Below are 25,549 nucleotides of genomic sequence, written 5' to 3' on the forward strand. Positions count from 1 at the left end.
CGCAGAGTCACCCCCACTTAGCACATTCCTTTCCCTCCTTCCATGATGAGATCTCCTGTCCATGACTGAGGAGCTAATCAAATGACATTCATAAGTATAGACAGTCGTTCCTGGCACAATGTATCAACTCCCTAAAAACAACCTAGCTCCGGTATACTTCATCAGAAAACTGTCCTTTTTGTGCAGCGCTAGAACTAGTTTTGCATCTGCTTTCACACACCCCGGCAGCTATCAGTACTCAAGCCTTTTGTCTAACCCAGGAACTGACCATTGGAGTCTTTGTCCTAACTGCTGGGGGGACTCTCCTCCACCTCAGGGCACATTTTACCTATAAAGGTAGAGCTCTGGCCCCATTCAAATCGTGCAAGCTTTCTGGCTCCTCCCTTAGGGTCACTTCCCTAAGCATCTTGCTCTCTTGGCCGAGGATGCTGGCGTTCGAAGCTACTCTCTTCCTCCATGGACTGGACCCATCTCCAGGATAGGTAGATATATTTACTCCCTCTCTCTATTCCCAATTTCTGGCTACATTTCCTAGGACTCTGTGTGTGTGTGTAATTATCTTTACCAGTAATTTGTGTGTATGTGCATGAAGTTCGTGTGTTCAATAAAAGTTATTGTTTGATATTAAGCACCAGACTCGCTGTTCTATTGTCGGAAGGGACCTGGTATACAAAGGTGACAGATCCCCGTTACCGCCTCTCATATAGCTGTCTTCCTTGCTTGCTAATTCCCCCATAAATCATATTTATTGCAAGAAGACCACTCCCGGTAACAGTGCTGCTATACGGTTTTAAATATTTATCTGGTTCTTAATCTGTATTTTAATGTATTATACTGTATGTAATCCACCCTGAGCCTGTTGTCACGAGGAGGGTGGAATATAAATTGAATTAAATAAATAAATATAAATAAATGCTGGGGACTACACCTGGGACCTTCTGCAAGCAAAGCAGCTGCTCTTCCACTGAGCCACAGCCCTCCCTGCAAAGCAACAGGTTCTGCCACAAAGGTGTCCTTCTGATCTATTATAAAGAAATGGTTAGAAAAGCTTGGAAGCCCTTAAGAATTCTCACCATTTCCAAGGAGAAATAAGGGAGGCAGTTTTCAGTTTAGGGAAAGATACCCAAAATAAAATTCCTGCTCAAATATGAAGCTCCTCGGGGTGGCTTCAGACAAGCCATAAAGCCCGTACTAAAAAAAATCACATTTATGGTAACTTACTTTGTGTAGACGGGCCTTGGGACCATGTGTCCCTGACATCATGCAAACGATGTCATGAACAAGTAGCCAACATGCCTGCTGATAAATGGGGTGGGATAAATATGACATCACTGAAGAGAAAGGATAAAAATATAATTGATATTGGACAAATCACATGTGCATTTGCATGCAGGATTGCCTGAATTACACACGACTTTTTTTGCATGGTGCCAGATGTGCATTTCCAAGCACTGATTCCATCCCTTTCACTGTTGTCCCAGCATGTACTACTCCCCCTTACTATTTTATCCTCACAAACAAACCTGTAAGAGAGACTGGGATGACAGAATGACTAGCTGAGGTCACCCAACGAGTTTCATGGCTGAGTGGGGACAGAACCCAGGATCCTAGTCCTGAACAACTATGTTGACACAGTATTTCCTTCCCCACCATACAAAGGGCAACAAAGACACTAACATCTAAACAAAGTTCCTTGCTCATTAAGCCAGTTGTGCTTCATAAGGATGTCAGGAAACTAAAATGTTGCTCTGAACTTCTTGGAGGATAGGATACAAATTTAGAAAGTAAAATTAAGCCAAATAATTGTAAGTTCTCCCGTTCCAGCATGCTGGGTGGCAGCTTTCCAAACTCATCCTCATGTTTGACAGAAGCAGGCCACTTAAGGGACGTATGCTCAGCTGAGCCCATTGAAAAACAAGCTGCTAGCATTATTACCCAGATCCCAGAGTAACAACTAGCATTTTTTAGTTTTTGAAAAATATATACACATGCTTTTGCCTTGTTTTATCACACATTTCGGTATGGCGATTAGACTTTCATATGAAGCATCTCTGAAGAACGGTAAACTATTTTCCATTATGCTCTCTTAGGGCCATAAACACCTGGAGATTACCTCCCTAGCCAAGCACACGAGGGAGGATATGGACTGGGGCTGCAGTACTAAGGAAATAGTTCCTCTCCAGTGCTGTCTCCCTAACAGAAAATGGCTCTCCACAAATTTCTTTAAGTTTGGGGCGAGGGGTGGGACACCTACCAGACTGGAGAAATTAAACTCCACCCCTTGCTCCAATCTATATCAAGCCCCCCGTGGCTGTTTTTTTTACAGTTGAACTAATCATTTGGAATCCAAACATTGATCATCAGCATCACATGTACTTTAACTCTTGGGGATGCATACAATATTACCCAACAGTCTCAATTCTGCCCTTTCTGGGCAAAGTGATTGAAAAAGCAGCAGCTGACTCACTACAGGTTTTCTTAGATACTCTCATGCTCTGGATCCTTTTTCAATCTGGTTTTAGGCCTAGCTATGGGACAGAGACAACTCTAGTGTCTTTAGTTGATGACCTCAACCTGAATATAGATAAAGGTCATGCATCTTTGTTGCTTCTCTTGGATCTATCTGCAGCCTTTGATACGGTACAACACCATCCTGTTGAGGCATTTGGAGGCAGGAGTAGATATCAGGGGACATGCCTTGGACTGGTTTAAACCATTCTTCATGGAATGAAAGTCTTGCTGTGGGAGACCAGCTATCTTCAAGGTGGGAATTACCCTGCGGGTTCCACAAGGTACAATCTTATCTCTCAGCTATTCAAACTCTAGGTAAACCCTTTAGGAGAAATCATTTTTAGCTATAGAATTGGATGCCATCAATATCCAGATGATACAGAGGCGTAGCGTGCGGGGGGCCAGGGGGGCGGCCATCTCAGGCGCAAAATTTTGAGGAGGCGCCTCGTCCACTGCCCCCCCTCGGGTGCTCCAGCATGGCAGGCAGCCCACCTCCCTGCCCCTTTGCCGACGCTGCTGCTAGCCTCGGTGCTCAGCGAGCTGGGTGCCCTGGCAGCGCAGCAAGTAGTGGAGAGGCAAGCAGGGAAGCGGGGTGGCAAGTGGGAAGGCAAGCAGGGAGGCGGGCCACCTCCCCGCTCGCCTCCCTGCCCCTTCGCCAGCGCTGCCAGGCACCCCAACAGGCGGGGAGGCGAGCAGGGAGGTGGCCCACCTCCCCACTCGCCCCTTACCACTTTGCTGCAGCCACTCATGCAGCTGCGGCAAAGTGTTACGAGACGATGAGAGTCCCGAACCGCGGGAGCGCTCCCAGGTGAGGGGGACGCCCCTGCACGATGGCGTCACTTCCCGGAAGTGACATCATCGTGCAGGGCCAGAGCACACGCGCATGTGCTTTGCGCACAGGGAGGGGGAGGAAAAGCACCTCCTACCCTAGGTGACACTGGAACACGCTACGCCGCTCAGATGATATCCAGCTCTATCTCTCACTATCCGAATCCCCTGGTGATGCAGTACAGGCTGTGGTCAAATGGCTGAGAGGAAAAAAATTGAAATTGAACTCAGACAAGATGGAAGTGATGCTGGTTCGGAAGTTAGAGATCTTGAAGGACACTGCGCTTCCCACTTTTGATGGGTTCCGTTGCCCTGGTGGACTTGATTAAGACCCTGGGCATTATACTGGATTCAGTACCCCTGCTAGAGAAGCAAGTAAACGCAACTGCAAAAACGGCCTTCTCCCAACTCAGACTAGCCTGGAAGATGGTCCCCTACCTTGACACTGCTGATCTGGCTACCTTAACTTATGCCAGGGTAACATTGAGACTAGACAACTGTATTGCACTCTACATAGGTCTTTCCTCAAAGAGGGACTTTTCAATTGTGGCACTGCCCTTTGGAATGCACTGCCAGAAGGCATTTGTGTTAAGCGGTACCTGCTGATGTTTTGAAAACTCTGCAAGGCAAAACTATTTCATTGTGCTTTCAGTATCTAATATTCTGCTGTGGGGCAGAGCAAATTACTTTGCATTTTATCTACTGCTATGAGATGGCTTGACTCAATAAAAGAAGCCACGTCCTCCAGTTTGCAGGATCTGAGCAAGTCTGTTAATGATAGGACATTTTGGAGGTCTCTCATTCATAGGATTGCCATAGGTCGGAGGTGACTTGACAGCATATAACACACATTTTATGTTATTTTATGTTTTATAGGCTGGGGTTTGGACTAGAGTGGTTTTTAATTTCTATTAGGATGTTGATTTAGCGTGAAAGAAATTCTTGGACAATTGCAGAAACTGCATGATGTTGATAGACTGGCGACCAGACCAGATGCGTAATCTGGAGCTCCATGGATTTTATCTCAGTATATTTTTATTTTACTATTTTAATTGAGTTTTATCTGAGTCTCCTGGATATATAAGTCTGACTGCATGTTCTTGGGAGCTAACTTGGATAGCTGACAGGACAGCTGTGTGAGATTTAGTGTGATTTTATTGAATATATTATATTATTTATATTGGTTTTTAACTGTTGTAATTGCTATGAACTGCTTTGAGATCTTAATGGAAGAGAAGCAGTATAAAACCAAAGGAATAAATAAATGAAATGGCCTTGGCCCCTCGTATCTACAGGACCTCCTCTCTCCCTGTGCTCCACAGCAGCTTTGCTCATCTGAACAGGGTCTTCTGCAGATTCCACCAGTAGTTGGGCAAAACCTACATCCACCTACCCATATACACACTTACTCTATGGTAGCCCCCTCCTTAATAACAGCGTGCTGTTATACTTAACTCTTCTAGACAGATCAGTGCCGACTCAGAACACTGATGAAATCAGCATTATTATTATCCCTATAATACAGCTGGGGAGCTGGGATTAAAAGGAGTGGCTTACCCAAGGCCACCTGCTGAGTTCACGGCACTAGTGGGATTTGAACCAGCAGAGTTATGATTCGCAACCAAACCATTTGAGCACTATGCTACAGCAGCTTCTTATGCAATGGCCTGCCCGAGGAGGTCAGGAAAACTCCAACTCTCCTGGATTTTTCCATACTATGCAAAACTGAATTATTCAAGAGGGTTTTTTTTAAAAGCAGGACTGTGCTTTACAAAATGGCTCAGAGAGATGCCCTGGCAAAGGGACAGGGACTGTAGACTAGTCTACTGGGTATTGCCTGTTGATGTAGATATGCTCCTACTGAGTAGTTTCCACATCATTAAAGATGTCATGTTTAATTACTTACGCTTTGTTAATAAATAAAACGTAAGCAACTGTGCTGGTTCATACTAAGGGTCCATTTATTCCAGCATCCTCTTTCCTGTTTCCCACACTGTCCACGCAGATGTTTCTGAGAAGCCCAGAAGGGGAGCATGAAGGAACACATGAGCATAGGAGGTTGCCTTATACTGAATCAGATCACCAGTCCATCTAGCTCAGGTTTTTTTATTTACAGTATTTCTTAGCTTATTCTGCAGATGTGTGTCCAAAGCAGATGCCTTGGGCTATCCCCTCTGACTGTTAACAATTCTCCAGGATCTTAAGCAGAGAGGAATCCTTGTCAACAACTGCTTCCTGAGACTTTTTAAAATTAGAGATGGTGCAGACTGAACCTCGGGCTCTGTGCTTGGCAGAGCATATGTTCTGCCACTCAGCCTCAACTCCCCTTCCCAATGGTTTCCCACTCAGCAGTTGGCATTCAGTGGCACAGCACCTCTGAACACAGAAAATGGCTATTGGCCATAATGCGTAAATACAAACAACTGACCTATTAGTTAATTTCCTTTTTCAAGCCAACAGACCTCGCAGCAGAATTCTTCTATTTTTATCCTGCTCCGAGACCACTTTCAAGATTGGGTGACCAGAGATGTAAGCGGTATTCTCAACCTTATCATAGATTTGTGCAATGGCATTTTGGTACCGGATGCTTTATAGTCAACCCCTTTCTTAGAAATACTTAACCAGAATGAATGGAATTTGCCCTTTTTTGCTGCACATCACTGATGTTTTCAATGAGCCTTGACACCAGGATATCTTTCCAGGTTACGGGGGAAGAAGTTTTATGCGTAAAGGAGATTCTCAGTACCTATCGCCAAAAACCTTCTCCATGCTCTCATTCAAACTCTGTTGCTGTGCTATCAATGGCCACTTCTCCTCATCTCTAGTTCATTCAAATTGCCTCCACAAAACTCTACCATTGAGTGCGGCTCCCCTTTTTCACCAAGGACTGGCCCCACACCTTCTATCATATTTCCCCCAACTAGAACCCAAACTCTATCAAACAGAATCAGGGCATCTAGAAGAACACACACATTCACGAGTAGAGGTATGTGCTTTGGGTTTCCGATTCGGGAAAAATATCCTAATCGGAACCGATTCGCAAAGATTCGGGATTTCTGAAACAGCCCCATCATACCAGGGCCATTTCGGGAACCCCAGATCAAAGATTCCCGAAGCTATTTGTGTAGCTTCAGGAAGTTACGGGGCAAGGGGCTGAAAGGTCCCTCTCCATGCCGCTGCACAGCAGGAGGGAGAGGGACATTTAAAACCGCTGATCAGCTGTTTGTTGGGGGTTTCCCGACAAGCAGCTGAGTGCAGCGTGCCAAGGTTTAAATTTCCCTCTCAGTGCTGCTGCACAGCAGTATGAAGAGGGACATTTAAATCCCCAACTCAGCTGCTTGTCAGGGGTTTCCCTGACAAGCGGCAGAGTGCAGCCTGCTGGGGTGAAATGCCCTTCTCCCTGCTGCTGCACAGTGGCAGGGAGAGGGGCATTTCACCCTCGACTCAGCCGCTTGTCAGGGGTTTCCCTGACAAGCAGCTGAGTGCAGCCTGCTGGGGTGAAATGCCCTTCTCCCTGCTGCTGCACAGCGGCAGGGAGAGGGGCATTTCACCCTCGACTCAGCTGCTTGTCAGGGGTTTCCCTGACAAGCAGCTGAATGCAGCCTGCCCGGGTTTAAATTTCCCTCTCTGTGCTGCTGCACAGCAACATGAAGAGGGACATTTAAATCACCGACGTAGCCACTTGTCAGGAGTTTCCCTGACAAGCAGCTGAGCGCAGCCTACCAGGGTGATATCATACGGCCTTCTCCCTGCTGCTGCGCAGTGGCAGGGAGAGAGGCATTTCACCCCCGACTCAGATGCTCAGAGTGCAGGGGGTTTCCCCCGCGATCCAGATGGAGTTTAAAGGGCCAGCCACAAACCCCGCCAAGCAGCTGATCTGCTTGGTAGGGTTTGAACTCCCCCCAGCTTATTTCAGCTGATGGGAGGGGAAGGAGGGGGTTCCCTCCTCCCCCTCCCATCAGCTGAAATAAGTGTTGGGGGGTAGTTTGTCGGTATGCTCCAAATCTTTATGGAGCACACTAAAGCAGGTCAAACAAGGGATTCCCGACTCTTTTGTTCTGCTTGGGGAATTTTTTTTTTGCACACTCCTATTCATGAGCTAACAAGGTACTTACAGGTATACTCCATATCTGCATCCCGTCACTGTAGCCAATCATTAGCAGCAAAGGTGGCTCATTCCCAGTGCTGTGTATCTCATGCAACTCCATGTTTCTTGACATATCTAAAAAGTTAAAAAGAAAACCAAGGAGTCACAGTAATGGAGTACCAAACCAGAGCAAATGTCACTACATCTAATAATCAAGAAAGTATACAGACAAGGGGGAGGAGGATAAAGACGTTCTTATTGAGATTAGCTTAAATTTTTAGATTTTTTTTGAGCAAATTATTTGTGCACAGAATGTCCCAGCTTCAATGCCTTAGTTAAAAAGGAAGAGCAAGGAAGAGCAAGGAAGAGCAGTTTTTAACTGTTCTTATTGCTTTTTGTGTATAACTCTTAATTATTATGGATCATGATTTTTATTGTGCCTTTCTGGCACCCGCAGCAGGACTTAGGAATCAAGGTACAAAAATGTTTCTTGGGGAAGGGATTATAAGCAGGAGCTGCTTCCTGCCTTCCCTTGATGTCCTCAGTAGCAGTTTGGAGGGGGGGTCTTTTCAGCAGGAGCTGTAGCCAGACATTGTGGTGGGGTACCTAAAAGTTGAGGGCATCTTAAAATAGATTTATGCAGATTACAGTAAGTGCCAAAGCCTGATATGGCAATTGCTTCTAGTGTTTGACTATAAGAAGCCAAGACAAAAATGTTCATCTCCTTGTTTGCTTTAGGTATTTAAATGTGTGGCATGATGGGAGCACACATTAATTGAAAATGAGGCTGACATGCATATATTTACAAGCCGGCACTGAAGTTGCCTTTGACTTAGGTCAAATTTATTCTAGTGGTAAATATCTAGAACTTCTGACATTTCCCTCTGGGCCTCTTAACATCAGTATTCATGTTGCTGATAGTTACCACAACATACATACGTTTATAACAGCGAAGGTTCAAAATCGGATTAAAGTCAATGTTGGCCTGACTGGCTGGTTAAAAAATAGATATATGTTTCCTGACTGGGGGGGGGGGGTATGGAAAGGTAACAATCATGCCTTTATTAGAAACAGGATATTGTACTGGAAGGACTTTATTAGATGAGCACATTTAAGAACATTTATTATGTTCCTAATGGCACCTGCATGTCCAAAGGCAGCCTCTCTCTGAGTGCCAGGTGCCAGCAAGCACACAGAGCACAGCTACATCTTCATACCCTTCTTGTGGGCTTCCTGGAAAGACCAGGATTGCCACTAGAGGGAACAGTCTGCTGTGCTGGATGGATTCTTCTTTTTATTCACAGCAGCCCAGCCTGTGATCTGGTTCTGTAGCTGTCAACCCAGATGCATGCAGAGGAGAGAGTGGCATATGCATATGAAGTAACAAGCCACTCTGGTGGGGCTTGGCTTCCTCTTGCTGATTCCCTTCTTAGAAGACCAAAGTAGCACAGCTATCTAGAAAACACCTTTTGATTCTACCCACCTTCACTGCTGCCACCACACCAAAAAGTGGTCCCTCCAGAAGGAGCAAATGATTTAAAGGAAATGATCTAAAAGCTCTTACAATAAAGTACGTATTACAGGTGTTGCCTCAGCCTCACCCCTAGTACGTCCGACCTTCTGACCAATATGCTGATAATTCAGAATTGGGGTGGAGGTGAGAACAGCCATACCATTCAAGTCTGCGTTTTCAAATCTGATCCACACAATCTTCTCTTTTTCCTCTGTTGGGGGTGTGCCACTGTATGCCTGAAAGAAAGACAGCATTCCAAAACAAGAAAGATCATAATGCAAAAAGATGTCACTATATAAATTCTACAGTCATAGACATCAGAACAGCTTTATGTTGCCCAAACAAAAATTCAAACCATACAACACAATCAAATCATAATCTAGTTAAAAACAGAAGGATACAGCTGAATGGCCTATCTTTTTATAATCACCAGTTTTACAACCATTCCCTTTATTTACACCATTTTTACATAACCCACTGCGCACCCGTTACAGGATTAAGGCAACATATACATTTTTTAAAAAAAAAACATGTAAGCCAGTTGGCACTGACCTGTGGAACAACATCTTGCAGAAATGTCACGACGCTTTCCATGTAGGACTGCTCCCTGAAGCAGAGAAGGGACATAATGGAGGCATAAATATAGCCATTGGGTTTAAATTGTGTTTCAGTACAACTGACACTGCAGGATGTCAGAGGGAGGAAGTCCTGTCCAGAAAAGGCCAACATTATTAGCTCAATCCTATGCAGTTATTCCAGTCTAAGCCTTAGACTAGAATCCCTTTGCATAAGATTGTACTGCAAGTCTAAGAGCTGCATACTTCACATCTTCACTTGGATAACAGGCAAGAATGTCCATAAGACCAGATACATTCATCACTGAGGTAGCCTTCTGACACACCTGACCCGACCCCATCTAAGTCAAGACTGAGTTACTGTGTGTATAGACATTAGGACATGGCAGCCTGCTGAGACTTCCCAGTGACTTTATACACATATAAGTTTGTAACATGTTTATTAGAGTTGTACCCGTAAAAGATTACTGACACCCACATGAGCCTACCGAAGAAATCGCTTATGGAATACACCTTCAAGTATCTGATCACCTTGTACTTAGTTATGAAGTTAACAGTGGCTTCCTAATCAGAGTTACACCATTCTAAGTCCGCTGAAGCCAATGGCCTTAGAACACCACTGCAAACTGCTTATTTACTGAGCCATTTGAATAATCAGGCTTCTGGACAGGTGAGTCCCTCTCCTTGGATGCCAACTCTAATAGTTTTTAGAATTTATTGGTAATAAATTCTGATGTGCTGCTAGATGGTTTTCAAATTTAGTAATATTGCGATGGGTTTGCGCTTACAACTGTGTCTTTATTGTTTATCATCTTCAGAGTCAACGGCTTAGGGGCAGAATACAAATAAATGAATATCGCACTTTGTGACAAGTGCCTCCTAAACATGTTCAGGAAAAAAAATACAACAGTTCCATCAATAATCCACCCATAGGAACTGTGTAACTACTTCTCTGACAATACATTAAATCCTTTTTCAAAAACTAGAAAACTGCCTGATTTTATGGAAGTCAGAAATGTGCTAATGGAGGAAAAGCCTACACATTCCAGAGAAAGGCCGTTTTCACATGTCTTTACCTAGCGCAAAACTCAGGGAATGAGGGCGTCTTCATGGCACGACTTCTGATGTCTTTGCGCCATGATTCCAGGATCATGGTGCGAAGAGGTCAGAAATCGCGCTATGAAGATGTCCTCGTTCCCTGAGTTTTATGCTAGGTAAAGACGTGAAAATGGCCAAACACATGCATGTACACCCACAAACTCCAGGGGTGACATTTAGGCAAGCCACTGTCAGAACCAAAGGTTTGCTTTCCCCTCCCTGAAACATCAAATTCTTCACAGGAATGGCAGCCATTGAATTTAATGAAGAAAGGGGTAGGTGCAATTGGTAGCCCCTACACAGTAAAGACTAAACCTGTTCTAGGTGCCCCAGCATCTGGTCAAAAAGCAGCTTTTCCTTCCTTTGAATTCTGCCCTTGTTTATAACCTGCTAACTTTGCTTCACAGAATTCAGGAATTTCCACTTGTCCAATCTGCTCCTCTCAACCCTAACTTTCATTTCTGGTCATACTAGTGTGGATTGGGTTTTTATGATAGAAATTATTACAGGCTGATGCAGAAAAACACAGAGACTTAAAATTAGGTTTTCTCTCAGGAACAGAACAATCAGTACACACATGTCTGTGTTTTCCTAAACAGACAATAAATTTTGGAACTTGCTGAATATGTCAAGAATTCAAAATTTCAAAGGCAAGAGGCATAGTTATAAGAGCTTAGTCCAGTTATAAGAGCTGGTAACTTCAGCGATGATCCACAGAAAGCACAGTTGAGAAACTATTCTAAAGCTAACTTTAAATTTTAGGAAACTGTGCAACAGAATCTAAAGATCAGGTTACAGATTATTGTTGTGATAAGGGGTTACAATACCATATAGCAAAGCAGCCTGTGGCTTTTTCCATGGAGATAGATTAAGATGGATAGCCGTGTGAGTCTGTCTGTAGCAGTAGAAAAGAGCAAGAGTCCAGTAGTCCCTAGAAGTCTAACAAAAGTTGTGGTAGGGCATGACCTTTTGTGAGTCTTCAAGATATAAGGGCAGTGGACTCACATTCTAGCTGTATCTGAAGAAGCGAGCTGTGACTCACGAAAGCTCATACCCTACCACAAATTTGGTTAGTCTTATAGGTGCTACTGGCTCTTTTCTACTGGCTATTTTATCCCTGGTACCACTGAAGACACAGCGCACAAACGAATAGGAGGCAGAAGTCAAAGGTATGTTTTATTAAAATAATTACCAAGGAGACCCACATAATTAGAATTCCTCAACTTTCATCTCAACACAGATCTAGAACTGTAACTAAAAAATCTGTTGAAAACTACAAAAATCCTACATGTAGGCAGGGGTGGACCAAGATGTTAAGAAAGCCTAGGAGCAAGTCAGACAGAGAGATCCTGAAAGTACTGCAGGCCCGCTCTGCACGGCCACTCAGCCATTGCCAGTAGCCATCACAGGCACCTCAGGATAGACAAAATGGCCCCTGCAGAGCTACTACAGGTTGGATATACTTGTACCTTGTTGCCAGCCAAGGCAGCAACCCTCTGAGAAATTACTCTGTAAGTTAGACGGCCAGTCTGCCCCTGCACGGGATTTATGGCCATTAAGACAAATCCCATATGAAGATTATAACATAAAACAACAACACAAAGATATTGTGTTAATTGCTGGGCCCGTAATTGCAGCTACATGGCTAGGCCTGCAATACAGAATTTTTAGTGCACGGCTATTCTCAGAACACACTTTTTCAGAGGTTTTGAAAGAGCACAGAATATCCTTTCCTAAGACCTGCAGTATAAAAGCATATGGAAATAATGATACAGGCCGGACCTTCTTCTGTTCCAGGAAACAGATAATAATCACTATACATACATGCGGGTATTTTTAGTATGTCCTTTTAAACTCGCTTTTATGTGTTTGCATCTGCGCAGCATAACATTGCCTGAAAAATATCATAAATGGAGAAAACAACAGAGAGGCACTCTGCCAATCCCCGAAGTACACACAGGTTGGCACTCAGCCAATCCGCACACGCATGCCCTCATGCTTCATCTCTTACTCACAACTTCATGTGGTCTACATGGGGGTCTCTCAGCAACACTATAAGCACTTACGTGACAGCCTGTGGACGAACCACCACTCCTCCAGTACATCGGCTCGGGCGGCGAGGAGATTCAGCAGCCATTGCTAACCTGTAGATTCCTGCAGGGAGAAGGAGGCAGGCGTCTGAAGTTCTTTCTACACAAGGTCTCACAACTTCTCCATTTCAGAGTGATTTGATGAAGCCCCGTTGGTCTTTTAAGATACTACTGGATCCGAATCTTGCTCCTACTAGAGATCAACACAGCTGGCCCACCTGAAACTTTTCCTCCAGTGCCCATCTGAAGGGCAAACAAGAGATCGCTATGTTGAGACATTTGTCAATTTTGGGTGGCAAGCATAGACGGGGCTTTTTCTGGAATCGGGCCACACTACTGGAATACACTTCCTCTTGGAAGTTCAACCTGGCACCTGCTCTTCTGGCATATTACGTTGGACAGATTTTTATTTGAGGGCTCACCCACCTTTTAATATTTTTTTTACTTCCCCATTTTAGGTTTCTCATCTATGGCCATATATATTTTCACGGAATAAGCTTTCGAGAGTCAGAGATCCCTTCTTCAGACACTGGAGAAAGGAGCTCTGATTCTGAAAATTTTGTTGGTCTCTAAGGTGCCACTGGACTCAAATCCTGCTGCTGTACTGCAGACCACCACGGCTACCCACCTAAAACTAGGGCCATGTATATGTTTTTTCTAATACAGCCTGCAGTGGGAGAGAACCAGATTATGTATTGATTTTCCTTTTTTGTGCTGTGAGGTTTTTTATTTTTCAGCTTCCAAGATTTTATATTTTAATGAACTTATTTGCTCATTATTGCTTCAAAAAATTGTAACAAAAATGTAGTGTATAAATAAATATGGAAGTAACCCTGATTTGTCGTCATAACAAAAAGCTAACCTCTATTCCTCACCTAAATAAGCTTTGTGCTTCTATGGAAAATCACCAAGAGACACTATGATAAATGACTGCTAAAAATACTGGGCACCACAATAAAATTTCTAGGCACCATGGTACCTTGGCGCCTGGGATTTGTCGAGCTTTGTCTGGTTGCTTGGAGATGATCCTTAACGGCTATAATAACTTGGTGAGAACTGGTTTACATACTGCCTGCTCCGACTGGAAGCAGCTGTCCAGGAAAGCAAAGGAAAGTCTCCAGACACCAGCAACCCTTTTAACTGAAGGTGCTGCGGATTGAACCTGGGACTATCCATGTGCTGAGCATATACTGGGCTATTGAGGCATGTCCCTTCCTTTGAATACCTATGTGTGCAAAGAGAAGGCAGGTATTTGCATGTCCCACCTTTCCATTAAATCCATGTGCAAAGCAGCTTGCACTACATTTACAAAATAATACAAAACCAGAAAGCAAACAAAAACATCCCATGTAATTCAAAAAGCAGCAGCACTGTAGATAAAGTTATCCATAAATTAAAGCAATATCAAAGATGTAAAATATTTTTCACAGAAAAAAGTGAGTATGTGAGACGGGCATGCCACAGGGAGTGTTCCATAGTTCAAAAGACAAGAGTCCCTGATTGCTACCTGCCTAACCTCTGAACATCTTAACACAGCGGCAGATTCACATTTTGTATTCGTGATTCCCTGACAAGTTGGGAGTGCGGTCCCTCAGCCACAGAGCATTTCCGTCTGTTCTGCCAGCCGTTTCAGCACGCAGCTTACGGGAGCAGGATAAGATGAGGCAGCACTCCACTGCTTCACTTTCCCGTCAGAACTCCCTCTACTAAACTGCAGCTTCAGAGATGGCTTGGATGCTGTTTAATTTTGTGCCTTTCCTGCCTTTCCAGAGGAATCTGTCCAGTGTGGTTAACAGCAAAATAAAATGAACAGTAATTAAAGTAACTGTCCAGAAATAAATCAACTTACAGCAGTACATTATAACATAGTATCAGCATAGGTCCTAAATTTTGAGAATGGCTTCTAAAACTGAAGAATATTTGTCAAAGTCTAGTTTACAGACAGAGGGATACACAAGATAGTGATTATGATATCGCGAGATTATGGTCCAAGAGAACTCCCTGCCCCTGCTTTAGACATCCAGCTTGATGAAAACGTTCTGGAGAACTCAAAAGCACGCACACTCAATTCAGTTGTTATAGTTGGTCTTAACAAAAAGTATAGCTTCCTTTCTTCTGAGACAACAAAGGATTCACAGAAGACATGCAGGCAGGCAAGCTAATCTAAGGGCTATTATTTTTTGTTGACTTATTGGCAAAGCACACACATTTTCTTAGGCTTTTGCTCCTCCTCCCCTAGGCAAAAAACATCAGGGAAAGATAAAAAGGAGCAGTGCCAACTTTCAGATGCAACAGCAAACTCTAGTTAGATCCATCCCAGCAACACAACCAAGCTAGCAGCTTGAGGGTCCTGCATACAGCCTTTGCCTCTGTTTCAATGAGCAGCTCACTCCTGTATTGCCAAACATGAGACAGCTATTGTCAAGGTTGTTGTTCTAGCATGTGACAGGTATCAGCTACAATCTGAGGAAGGTACACATATATAAAGCTACTCTTACTGTTCCTTGGCCCATCCAACTCAGCATTGTTTACGCTGACAGGCAATCGCTCTCTTGGATCTTAGGCAAAGAAAGTCCGACCCAGCTCCTGGTACCTGAGATCTTTTCAAATGGAGATGCCAGGGATTGAACTTGGGACCTTGTGCATGCAAAGGAAGGTATTCTGCCACGGAGTTACAGCTTCTTCATAGTGCACAGGATGGCATGGCACAAGGAGAGAAAAGCTTGTACTTTTGACGGGGTATGAGGCAAACAAGCTATGCCCACTACTGCCTGGCAGTAACCAGCCACTGCCTTCATACCCACCTGTTATTGGAAGCACTATGATTTTCAAGACCTCATACATGGGACAGAACCCTAATAAAGTGCTATGGGAATGTAACTGGCATTTTTACTTCAATAGTGAAGAGGAATGGTGGCATGTCAATATAACCAGGGTTTTTTTTTTCTGGGGAAAAAGGTGGTGGAACTCAAGAGGGTTGCCCTCAGAGAAAATGGTCACATGGCTGGTGGCCCTGCCCCCTGATCTCCAGACAGAGGGGAGTTTCAATTGCCCTCCGTGCCACTCAGCAGCGCAGAGGGCAATCTCAACTCCCCTCTGTCTGGAGATCAGGGGGCGGGGCCACCAGCCATGTGACCATTTTCAAGAGGTTCTGGAACTCCGTTCCCCCACGTTCCCCCTGAAAAAAAGCCCTGAATATAACTACCTAGTTGCAGCCTACTTATTGCAAAGGACATCCTGTTTTCGCAACAGCTGAAGAGGGAGAATACTGTCAAGCTAATGACAAAAAGTAAAAAAACAAACAAACCCTCCTTTAAAAAAGGGGCGAACATTTTGGAGGGTTTTTCACAAAAGAGGGATGTTTGAGAAATGCACGGCCACCAGTATGTTTCATACAAATTGGTGGAAAGGCCAAAGTAAGGAAAAGGAACCCCAAGATTGTGAACCACAGTAGCTCCCTGCATGGAATATAAGAGCCCATTAGCCTCTTTTTCCTATAACAGAACCTGAAATTCTGAGGACGAGCTCTACTCCCACAGGATAGGTTTGGGGAGATGAGTGCTTCCTCACAGAGGGGAAAAAATCCAAACCCGTAGAAAGCTAGCCTGCATGGGAGGATGGTTTTGTCCAGTCATCTCTGAGGTGCTGATTTTCTACATAAAAGGTAGTCCCCCCTCCCCATAGGTGAACATTTAAATGTGCAACTCCCCATCTGCTGCTGGAAGTGCTGCAATCCAGGAGGAGCTGTAGCATCTGAGACTTCTGAATGTAGAATTTGGGCCCCTCAGAATTTATATTTGGTGACTATAGTTCAAAGAATGAAAGGGAGACAGGCTGAATGTCACTGGCAAGTACGTGACTAGCTGTTCAACCTGAATTCTGAAACCAACACACATTAATTGCTGAAGATAGAGATAAGAAAAGGATATGGACACTTATTCCAAAGGGATTGTGATTAGTTTTCCCCCCTTACTGAGCATGTAGTCCAGTGGTCAGGAAGGAAATGCACATGAGGGATTAAAGGGACAGTATGCATAAGACAACATTTCTGGGACACCTTTGCCTACTCCCTGGGATGTGATTAGGTCAGCTGTCTCTCAAGAGACATGGGTATCAGTTTAACAGTGAGCTCATGTGGCAGGAAGGAATTTCCCCATCACACCTTCCAGGAAACATATAATATTGACAAATTCTACTCATGTTCACTCTACTAGCCCACTGTGAAGCACAGGTGCTTCAGAGATGAGGCAACTGTCTTCTAAGACCAGCCCTGGTTTCTGTCGTTTGCTAGGACATAACTCAAATATTTTAGTTGCATTAGTCAAAGCCACCCAAGTTACCAAAACAAGCCCACCCCTCCCTGCCTCAAATGTATATAATGTACTGACCAGCAGGGGGCCACACAATTTTGTAATGACCCAAAAGCTGAGCTGGCAGAGCTACCTTTGAATACAAATACACAACACACATGCAAACAAACAGGGAGTCAGTCCAGGGGTGTTAACCCTTTCCTGCTAGGGGACAGAGTGGGCAGAATATTCAGCTCCCATTTACTTCCCTATTCACCACCTCCATCATCTTGTGTGTGTGTGTGTAAGCACTGAGAATACCAAGAGCTAATCCTTGCAAACAGGGTAAGTTTGCTTCCCCCCAAAGCTTGCCCACTCTTTCAACCACTCTTTCTGCCACCACACATTATGTCTCCTCCATCCCTCATTTCCAAGCTTCCCCATCTCTCATGACCTCATATTTCCAAGTCCTAGAAGTTCCACATCCCCATCCTACCATCCCTATTTCTACGTATAATTTATACACACAATCCACCTCCACTACCTACACCTCCCACTTTTCCTACCTCCCCCAACTGGGACTAATAGGGTGCAGTGGTTAAAATATCAGATTAGGATCCAGAATCCCCACTTCCAATATGCCATGGAAGTTCAGTGGGTGACTCAGAACTAGCCACTTTCTTCATCTCGTCCTCATCTACTCCACAGGATTGTTGCGATGAGGATAAAACAAAGGATCAACACTGTGCACACTCTGTGGGGGGAAAGCACCGTGCGTGTGCTTGTGTGTGTGTATGTACTCTTGTGTTTCCAGCCACCCCTAAAAGACCTCTCCTCGTCGTCCCTACAACTGCCTTCGCTACCCTTCCTTCCAGTAACTACACAAGTGTCCCCATCTATGAACACTTCACATCCCTCCCTGCGATGCTGACTGACCCCCCCGCCACTTCCACCATGACTCCCTATCGCCAACATCCTCAGCCTCCCATTTATTTATAAGGTTGCCAGTTCCAGGTTAGGACATTCCTGGAAATGTTGGTGGATATGCAGGGTTTGGAGAGGGATGTCTGTGGAGTATAATGCCACAGAATCCTCCCTCCAAATGAGCCATTTCCTCTGTGGCCTGAAGACCAGCTGTAGTTCCAGGAGACCGTCAGCTACCACCTGGAGGTTGCCAACGCATACACACGAGCACACCTCCAGGCACTTCCCCTCCCCCAACCTGAAAAGGCGGCAACTACTAACCCCCCCCCATGTTTCACCTCACAGGCAGCCCCTCAGCCGCCCCCTCCCCCCCAACGACCCTCCCCCTCCCCTTCCCCCCCACGGCCCTCGCAGCTGCCACCCCTCCCCCCGCCCGCCTTGCTGGCCCCGCCTCCCCTCCCCCCACCTTCGGGCTCTACCTGCCGCTGCGTCTTCGCTTTTTTCTCCTCACTGACAGTGTTTGGGACCCTCTCGCCGGCCAACACAACACTCAACCAATCGGCTGAGGGAAGAGGCGGGCTCTGTATCACTGGTTTGTCCAATCAGTAACAAGGAAACTTTCAGGCGGGGCTGATGGCCGCATTAAGGGCGGTTGCGCCCGGGTTTTTGCCCCTTCTGAGTGGTTCTTTCCTTCCCTCCCTCCGCTGCAACCAGGTTACATTGAGACAGCGCATCGCGGAAGGAACAGGCTGTTCAACTGTCCGGATAGCCACGCCCACCGGAGCTTTGTTTACATCCGGGGTTCCAATGAGGGGGGCGCCCTCGAGCGGAGCCAATCACACGCTCCGAAGCCGAAGCCAATGGGCTTCAAGAGAGTCAGGAGGCTTAAAAGCCACGCCCACCATTGACGACTTGGGGAAGATTGTTTACTTCTTTCTCTGCAGACGCCAGCGCGTGGCCTACGAGATGACGCAGCTTCGAAACCAGAGAGGTGAAAGGCTAGAGTAACCGCCGAACGGAACGTGGATTTCACTTCCGATGAGGAAGTACGGAGGGATGTTAGTCATAGAGATGGCAAAGGGGTAGAATGACGCTGCCCTGCGCCATAGCATGCCACCAGCCAATAGCAATTAATGTTGGAACTTTGGCATGAGTCCAGTCGTTCCTTAGGTCATTGGATACAAGGGTGAAGGGGCAGGGGAGGTGGTGGAATCAAAGGGATGCAAGCATTTAATTTTTAAGAAAAATTAATTAAAAAAAACGTTTTAAAAAGTCCTCAATATAAGTTCCCGCTACATTCCACACCACAGGCGATAAACTCTTATTAGGTGTAGAGGAGTTAGCCGTGTTAGTCTGTAGTAGCAAAATCAAAAAGAGTCCAGTAGCACCTTTAGTTTGGATCATGCATCTGACGAGGAGAACTTGATTCTCGAAAGCTTACGCTACAATAAAATTGGTTAAGTCTTAAAGGTGCTACTGGACTCTTTTTGATTTTTCTTATTAGGTGTGTTATTAATAGTAAACCTATTTTGCATAGGACAGCATTTTATGAATTGTATTATTACTATTAGTAATGGAAAGAAAAATACAGATCATGAAAGTTAATAACATTAAAAAAACAATAGTGCCTTAGTGTATTATTGCATATATATTGCAATAGTAATAAAATTACCTTTGTATGGGAAATTATATTATAAATGGTAATACAAAACATTTTTGACATGCATGATACATCATAACAAATACTGTTACAATACAGGTGTCCTGAATGTCAGCATACCTGCCATAATTGTATTCTGCATTTTGTACTGGTCATTGCTGCTTGCCAGAGTTATATACTATATTCTCTGTAGATCCTCTGTGTCTTAATTGCTAATATTAATTGCAGGAGAGCCAGGGGCCGCTCCGTTATCTGTGGAAAATATGTACTTTCGTTTCTACCAAAAAGTGTCCTTGGAGGAGAGCTGCTAGCAACACACATTGTATCTTTTCCCAGAGACTGGGATATTTTGCTTTGTACTTCATGTAGTCTAAACTAATCTGTTCCCATGCAACCTCTTTGGGGTTTCGCGCCAGAATATCAATGGACACCCCGGAGGGCAGGAAGTTTCCCTATAATTAGTTATGCCTTTGTTCAAATTGTCACTTCTGCCAATTGCCACCTTCGGGTGAACACCTGTACTGTATGGATTTCAATAAAGCTACTTCAACTGGAACAGCTGCGTGTTAACTGTGGAGGGCTTGAGGGACCTGATTGCCAGGGACTGACAACAGGCAGCTTTCCCCCATTCTTTCAATGTGGCTTAAATAATATACCTAACCTTTGTACCCCATCTGTCCCATTACCCCAGAGGGTTAGTTGTGCTCACGGTGTCTTTAATTTGGTTCTTTCTAGGGGCTTTCTTCCTTTAAGCTGATTATCAACTTGATGGAAAAGTATTTTCCATTAAAATTACCAGTTACAGGGTTGTTGTAAGTACTTGCAACACTTAAAATTGCAGTAGGAATGCTATTATGCTTATTTCTATTTACCTTACTTTTCTTGGCAATGAGAAAGCAGCGTACATCATTCCCCTCTCGAGAGTGGTTGATTGGCACAAAGTCACCTAGCAAGCTTCCACAGCATAGTGGGAATTCGAACCTGGGTCTCCCAGCTCTTAAACTGACACTCTAACCACTACACATACTTTGGGTGGGTCAAGCAAATTGCTGCTTTTTGCTAGCCAGAAATATCTGCAAGATTTGTTAAAACATTACTATACCACCTCAGAAATATATTCTTGTGCTGAAATTAAACTCAACCCATAAGTATCTTGTGTGGAAAAAATAAAAGATTTAATTTGCACTCTCTTAATGCTCAGAGGTTAGGCTCAAACTTTCAGGTATGCAAAAGACAGATCAGCAGCTAGTTTCCATTTTGCCTGAGTGTGGAGGATCACCTTCAATAGATAAAGAGTTCCTTCCATTGATCTATTAAATCATCAGCCAGGGATCATAGAAGTCTCAGACCTAGAGAAGGACTAGATGGGTGTGGGTCTGAAGATACCTAAAAGGGAGACTAGGTCTTTTGGGAGAAGTCTTGGATGGAGAGAGGATTCTTGATTCTAAAATGGGAAAGAGTAAGAAGAGAAACGTGACTTGAAAAAAGAACAAAACAGAAATGGCTGCAAAACAGAAAGGTCTGGAGTGCCTTCATAAGAACCAACACAAAAGGATGTAAAAGTCTTATTAGAATCAGGAAGTGAAAAGAATCACCCCTCACAGTTGGACAACTTTTTGCAAACCAAGGGCTGCCAAAAGCAGTTCACAGGTGGTGAAACTCCATTATACTCTGCAAGACGAACACTCCATTTTAAAAATGTGTCTGGGATAATATAGTACAAAGCTGGTGGAAGCATTTATATGTTGCCAAATTAAAATGGTTTATACCCAAAATCCTGTGTTGTTGGGAAGCAAACTTCTTTCTTTCCTATCAGATAATCCCATAGCAGATTCTGTGACTACATTGTATCACATTTGGTGGTTTCATTGAATATTCAACTACTGACAAATACCATCAAAAAGATGCACAATAACACATAATAGAACAGAAGTTCAAAGAAATGACAGATTAACTAACAAATGGAGAATCATATTCCATAGATGCCGAACACTCATCTTAACAGTCCACTTCTTCTAGAGGCATGCAAAATGTAGTGGAAAGGTATAGAAATCAGACAAGTAGGGTTAATCTGTTCCACCTGCACCTTCTTTCCTCCCCAAACCACTCATATCTTTTCCTGTTTTTTAGCTTAAGCAGGACATTTCAGAAAGTAGGTGGGAGAACAGGAGCCCAGTGTTAAGTAAATTATCTTTCTAACAAGCTCTTTTAAATAAATCTGGACTAAAACATACTTTCATACATGTTGATAAGGGGGGGGGAATCCATAAAAATAATGAATTGCATAGCAATTGTCATATCAGATGTTCTGCTGATAACGTCAGGTCAAAGTCTTAGTCCTGAGTGATATACACATTCAATGGCTGTTTCCACACATCTTACCGGCCTCCAGATTGTTGCACAAAACACCTGGAAGATAGTGTCGTCTTGTGCGAACTCACACCAAGAAGATGCTATCATCCGGAAGTTTTGCACAACATCGTGTCTTCCTGGCGCGATTTTGCGCAAGACGACGCTATCTTCCGGGTGTTTTGCGCAATGTTCCGGAAGCCAGTAAGTCGTGTGGAAACGGCCAATGTGTGACTGAGCCCAGCAATCTGTCAATTCAATTTCCTGTGCAATGGAGAGTAGATGCCGTAAAGGTACGTAATGTAAGGTGGACTCGTTGAAAGCCAGCCTCACCCTGGAAGAGTGTGTTCATGAAAGGTCGATGGCCTACTGGTTAAAGGATTCCTTGGTTGGTATGGTGCATTAGAACTGGGTGGTGGCATGCAACTCAAATCTTCATCTGAGTTGGCTGTAATAGTGAAGGAACCAAAACTTTGGATTCTAAATCTGACACGCACTTGATTCCATGTAACTTCTGTGGGATACTCTATTGTGCCCACAATGTTTAAGAATTTTTTAAAGTACACACAGGACACCCCAGTAAGTTTTTGGCTAGTTTTATTTCATTGTAAGTACACATGGTCCACATAATGAGAACTATAAAACCATCCCAATAACTTAAGAACTTGTGGTGGAAAAAACACCATCAAGAGCACCATCCATTGTTGAAATAGTAAAATCTCTCATGCTCATATTAAAGGAATGTGTAGTATTTCCAGATGTGCAGCTGAAGAACATTTCAAAAAGCAGCTCCCAGGAGCCATGAATTAATGAAGGAAATCACTTGCGCGGGTCGGGGAGGGGCCCTACCATATTGGCCCTCCATCTTGTAAAACAAACACAAAATATAACCAAAATAAGTACTGCATAGTATTGTGATTAAAATATGGGGAACCACCACTGAGTCGTGTATGGACTCAATGTCTCTTCCATTTCATTTCTGAATAGAGAAATTTAAAAGCTAAAAAAGAAAATAGACCTAGTATTATATTCTCTAAAAGTACACACTTGCCAAGCAGAACATATTAAGTACTACGAAAATACATATCTTCCATTCTGTTTAATAATTTACTTTTTTTTAAAAAAAGGTTGTGAAGTCGTCACATGAAGCGTATACAAATCCAAGACTTTGTACTAAATTAGCCTACCTTTCCCCACAAAGAAGATAATCATTCAAAACAAACAAAAAATCCAATAGAAGTTTAGCCCTGTTTGTAAAGATTATGCAAAGTGAAGTTAGATTGGGAAAGAGAGAAAGAGACTGACTATATTTGTATGAAGGAATATAAATTTACACACATTTTTACAGCAACTCCTTTTAATCCTAATAGCATCTACAAAATTCACAGTTATATTACAACCAAGTACAAAGGGAGGGATAAAGCTGTCTGAAAACTCAAAAAAAAAAGACTTTTCTACTTTTTTTAAAAAGAGAGAGGAATTGCAGAGTTTCAAAGATCTGCACCAACTTCAAACTGGGTGGGGGACGAATTGCACCTCTGCAAACGCCGTTCAGCAAACACAGAGTGCTTTCCTAGGCTGCTGGAACAGTGGAGCCCCCAGTTTCTTTTGTCCTCGTAGGCTACGGCGCATAGTGAGCTTGCTGGAGGTTTTGTGCTGGGATGTGGAGGACAAACTTTCAGGCTGGACGCCGATATTCCGGGATAGGCTTCGCCTGGGCTTCTTGACTGCTGGCCCCGAGTTGGATTCTTCCAATGTCCTTTTGAAGCTTGCTAGAGTCCTCTCGGACTCCTGCGCTTTTGCTGGCTCACTCAGAGGGGTACGGAAGACCTTTGGGTCCATGCTAGTGTTCCCAGAATTGGAAGGAGAGAGTGTACCTTGAGGGCTTTTGCTGTGTGATTCCCGCCCCCTCAATCCAAGCACTTTACCGTTCTTTTCTTCCTTTGGACCAACATCCTTGGGAAACATTACTGGTAATGACGCATTGCTCTTGGCGATCTCATTGGGTGTCTCAGAAGGCTTACCCAACATTGTATTGGTACGTGTAAGTGAAGGAACAGCCTCGGTGGATGTCAGCCGTGGCCACAAGTCCTCTTCTAAAACCTGATGGAATTACAAAGAGGAAATTGTTTATCTGCAAATTTGATTACTTAGCTGGTTTGCACCATCCCAGCACAATGATTCCCACTTCCCGCCGTACTACTGTATTAGAAGGGTTCCATACAGACCCTACAAATATATTGGCTAATAGTCCTAAACATTCAATGGAAGCACCCATTGACAGTAGAAGTTTACTACTAAATCCCAGGGGCTGGGGACAAACAGGGGAGGGTTTGTCACCTCCATGAGACACCTGTCTGACCCTTGTGAGAACGCGCAATTAAAGGGACCCTTGATCCGATCCTGTGGGGTTCCTTTATTACGGCACTGCTTTGCGATTAATATCAAATTTAGCCTGGGTACCAAAGTCCTACCATCTCCCCTGACATCAAGCAAAGCCTTGTGCCCTCAAATTTATTATTCTAGCTGTGAGCTTGCAGAATACAGTTCTCTGTGCTTCACAATTTTGGTCCTCCATCTGATAGTCTGTCGATGTCCCAGTTCGCAGCAATGAGATTAAATGAAAAGTACCAGGTCAAACGTCGACTTTTCTGCTATGGTTGGATGGAACAGATTGGAAAGAGATGGCACCAATGGCTGAGTATGGCTGCAACACCAAGGAAAAAGTAGGTCGCTAAGGAAGTGAATGTAGCTGGCGAAACGTGAAACGCACCTTTCACCAGCACGCTTGGCAGCTGCCATGGTCTACAGCCTATACAAAGGACCATCTCTTCTGTAGATGATGGATTAGTCTGCATTTTCTCCAGAGGATATGGGCCTGGAAGCAGCAGCAGAAGCAGAACACAAGGGACAGACATTCCTGCCCGAGTGCTATGTTTGTGTTCTTGCTGCTCTAGATTATTTATATGGTTTTAATGATGATGACAATAACAACAACACCCGATTTATATACAGCCCTTCAGGACAACTTAACACCCACTCAGAGCAGTGTACAAAGTATGTTATTATTATCCCCACAACAACAATCACCCTGTGAGGTGGGTATGGCTGAGAGAGCTCTGAGAAGCTATGACTGACCCAAGGTCACCCAGCTGGCTTCAAGCAGAGGAGTGGAGAATCAAACCTGGCCCTCCAGATTACAGTCCTGCCGTTCTTAAGTGACTGACCCAAGGTCACCCAGCTGGCTTCAAGCGGAAGAGTGGGGAATCAAACCTGGCTCTCCAGATTAGAGTCCTGCTGTTCTTAAGTGACTGACCCAAGGTAACCCAGCTGGCTTCAAGTGGAGGGGTGGGGAATCAAACCTGGCTCTCCAGTTTAGAATCCTGACATTCTTAACAACTACACCAAACTGGCTCTGATGGGTGATTGTTAATTACTACTTGATTATTACACAATTACAAATTATTTCAAAGTTTTGCAAGTCCACCTAGGGCCCAGGTTTGTGGAAACACAGCACAGAATTGTTTATGGAAATGTCCTTGATACTGATTGTACTAATCTCACACTGTGTAATCCACCTTGAGTCTCAGTGAGAAAGGTGGACTATAAATGTCATAAACAAACA

At 44.1% G+C, this 25,549-nt stretch overlaps 2 protein-coding genes across 5 annotated transcripts in view; both read right to left on the reverse strand.

The window, feature by feature from the left end:
* BCAS3 (BCAS3 microtubule associated cell migration factor) overlaps positions 1-18,454 on the reverse strand; it is a 745,665-nt gene extending 727,211 nt beyond the window's left edge. For all 4 annotated transcript variants that reach the window (XM_055001162.1, XM_055001161.1, XM_055001160.1 and 1 more), the window contains exons 1-5: positions 18,395-18,454; positions 12,679-12,766; positions 9,492-9,546; positions 9,100-9,175; positions 7,455-7,561 (exon numbers count right to left, since the gene is read on the reverse strand). In XM_055001162.1, coding sequence (XP_054857137.1) covers positions 7,455-7,561; positions 9,100-9,175; positions 9,492-9,546; positions 12,679-12,749 — 309 coding nt within the window. In that variant the 5' untranslated portion in view covers positions 12,750-12,766; positions 18,395-18,454. The remainder of the gene's footprint in view (positions 1-7,454; positions 7,562-9,099; positions 9,176-9,491; positions 9,547-12,678; positions 12,767-18,394) is intronic.
* Positions 18,455-22,504: 4,050 nt separating this feature from the next.
* The window catches only part of PPM1D (protein phosphatase, Mg2+/Mn2+ dependent 1D), a 70,963-nt gene continuing 67,918 nt past the window's right edge, over positions 22,505-25,549 (reverse strand). The window contains exon 6 of the mRNA XM_055002062.1: positions 22,505-24,027. Within this exon, the coding sequence (XP_054858037.1) occupies positions 23,476-24,027 (552 nt within the window). The 3' untranslated portion in view covers positions 22,505-23,475. The remainder of the gene's footprint in view (positions 24,028-25,549) is intronic.

This window comes from Eublepharis macularius, chromosome 17 (genome assembly GCF_028583425.1).
Source record: "Eublepharis macularius isolate TG4126 chromosome 17, MPM_Emac_v1.0, whole genome shotgun sequence".
Taxonomy (NCBI): domain Eukaryota; kingdom Metazoa; phylum Chordata; class Lepidosauria; order Squamata; family Eublepharidae; genus Eublepharis; species Eublepharis macularius.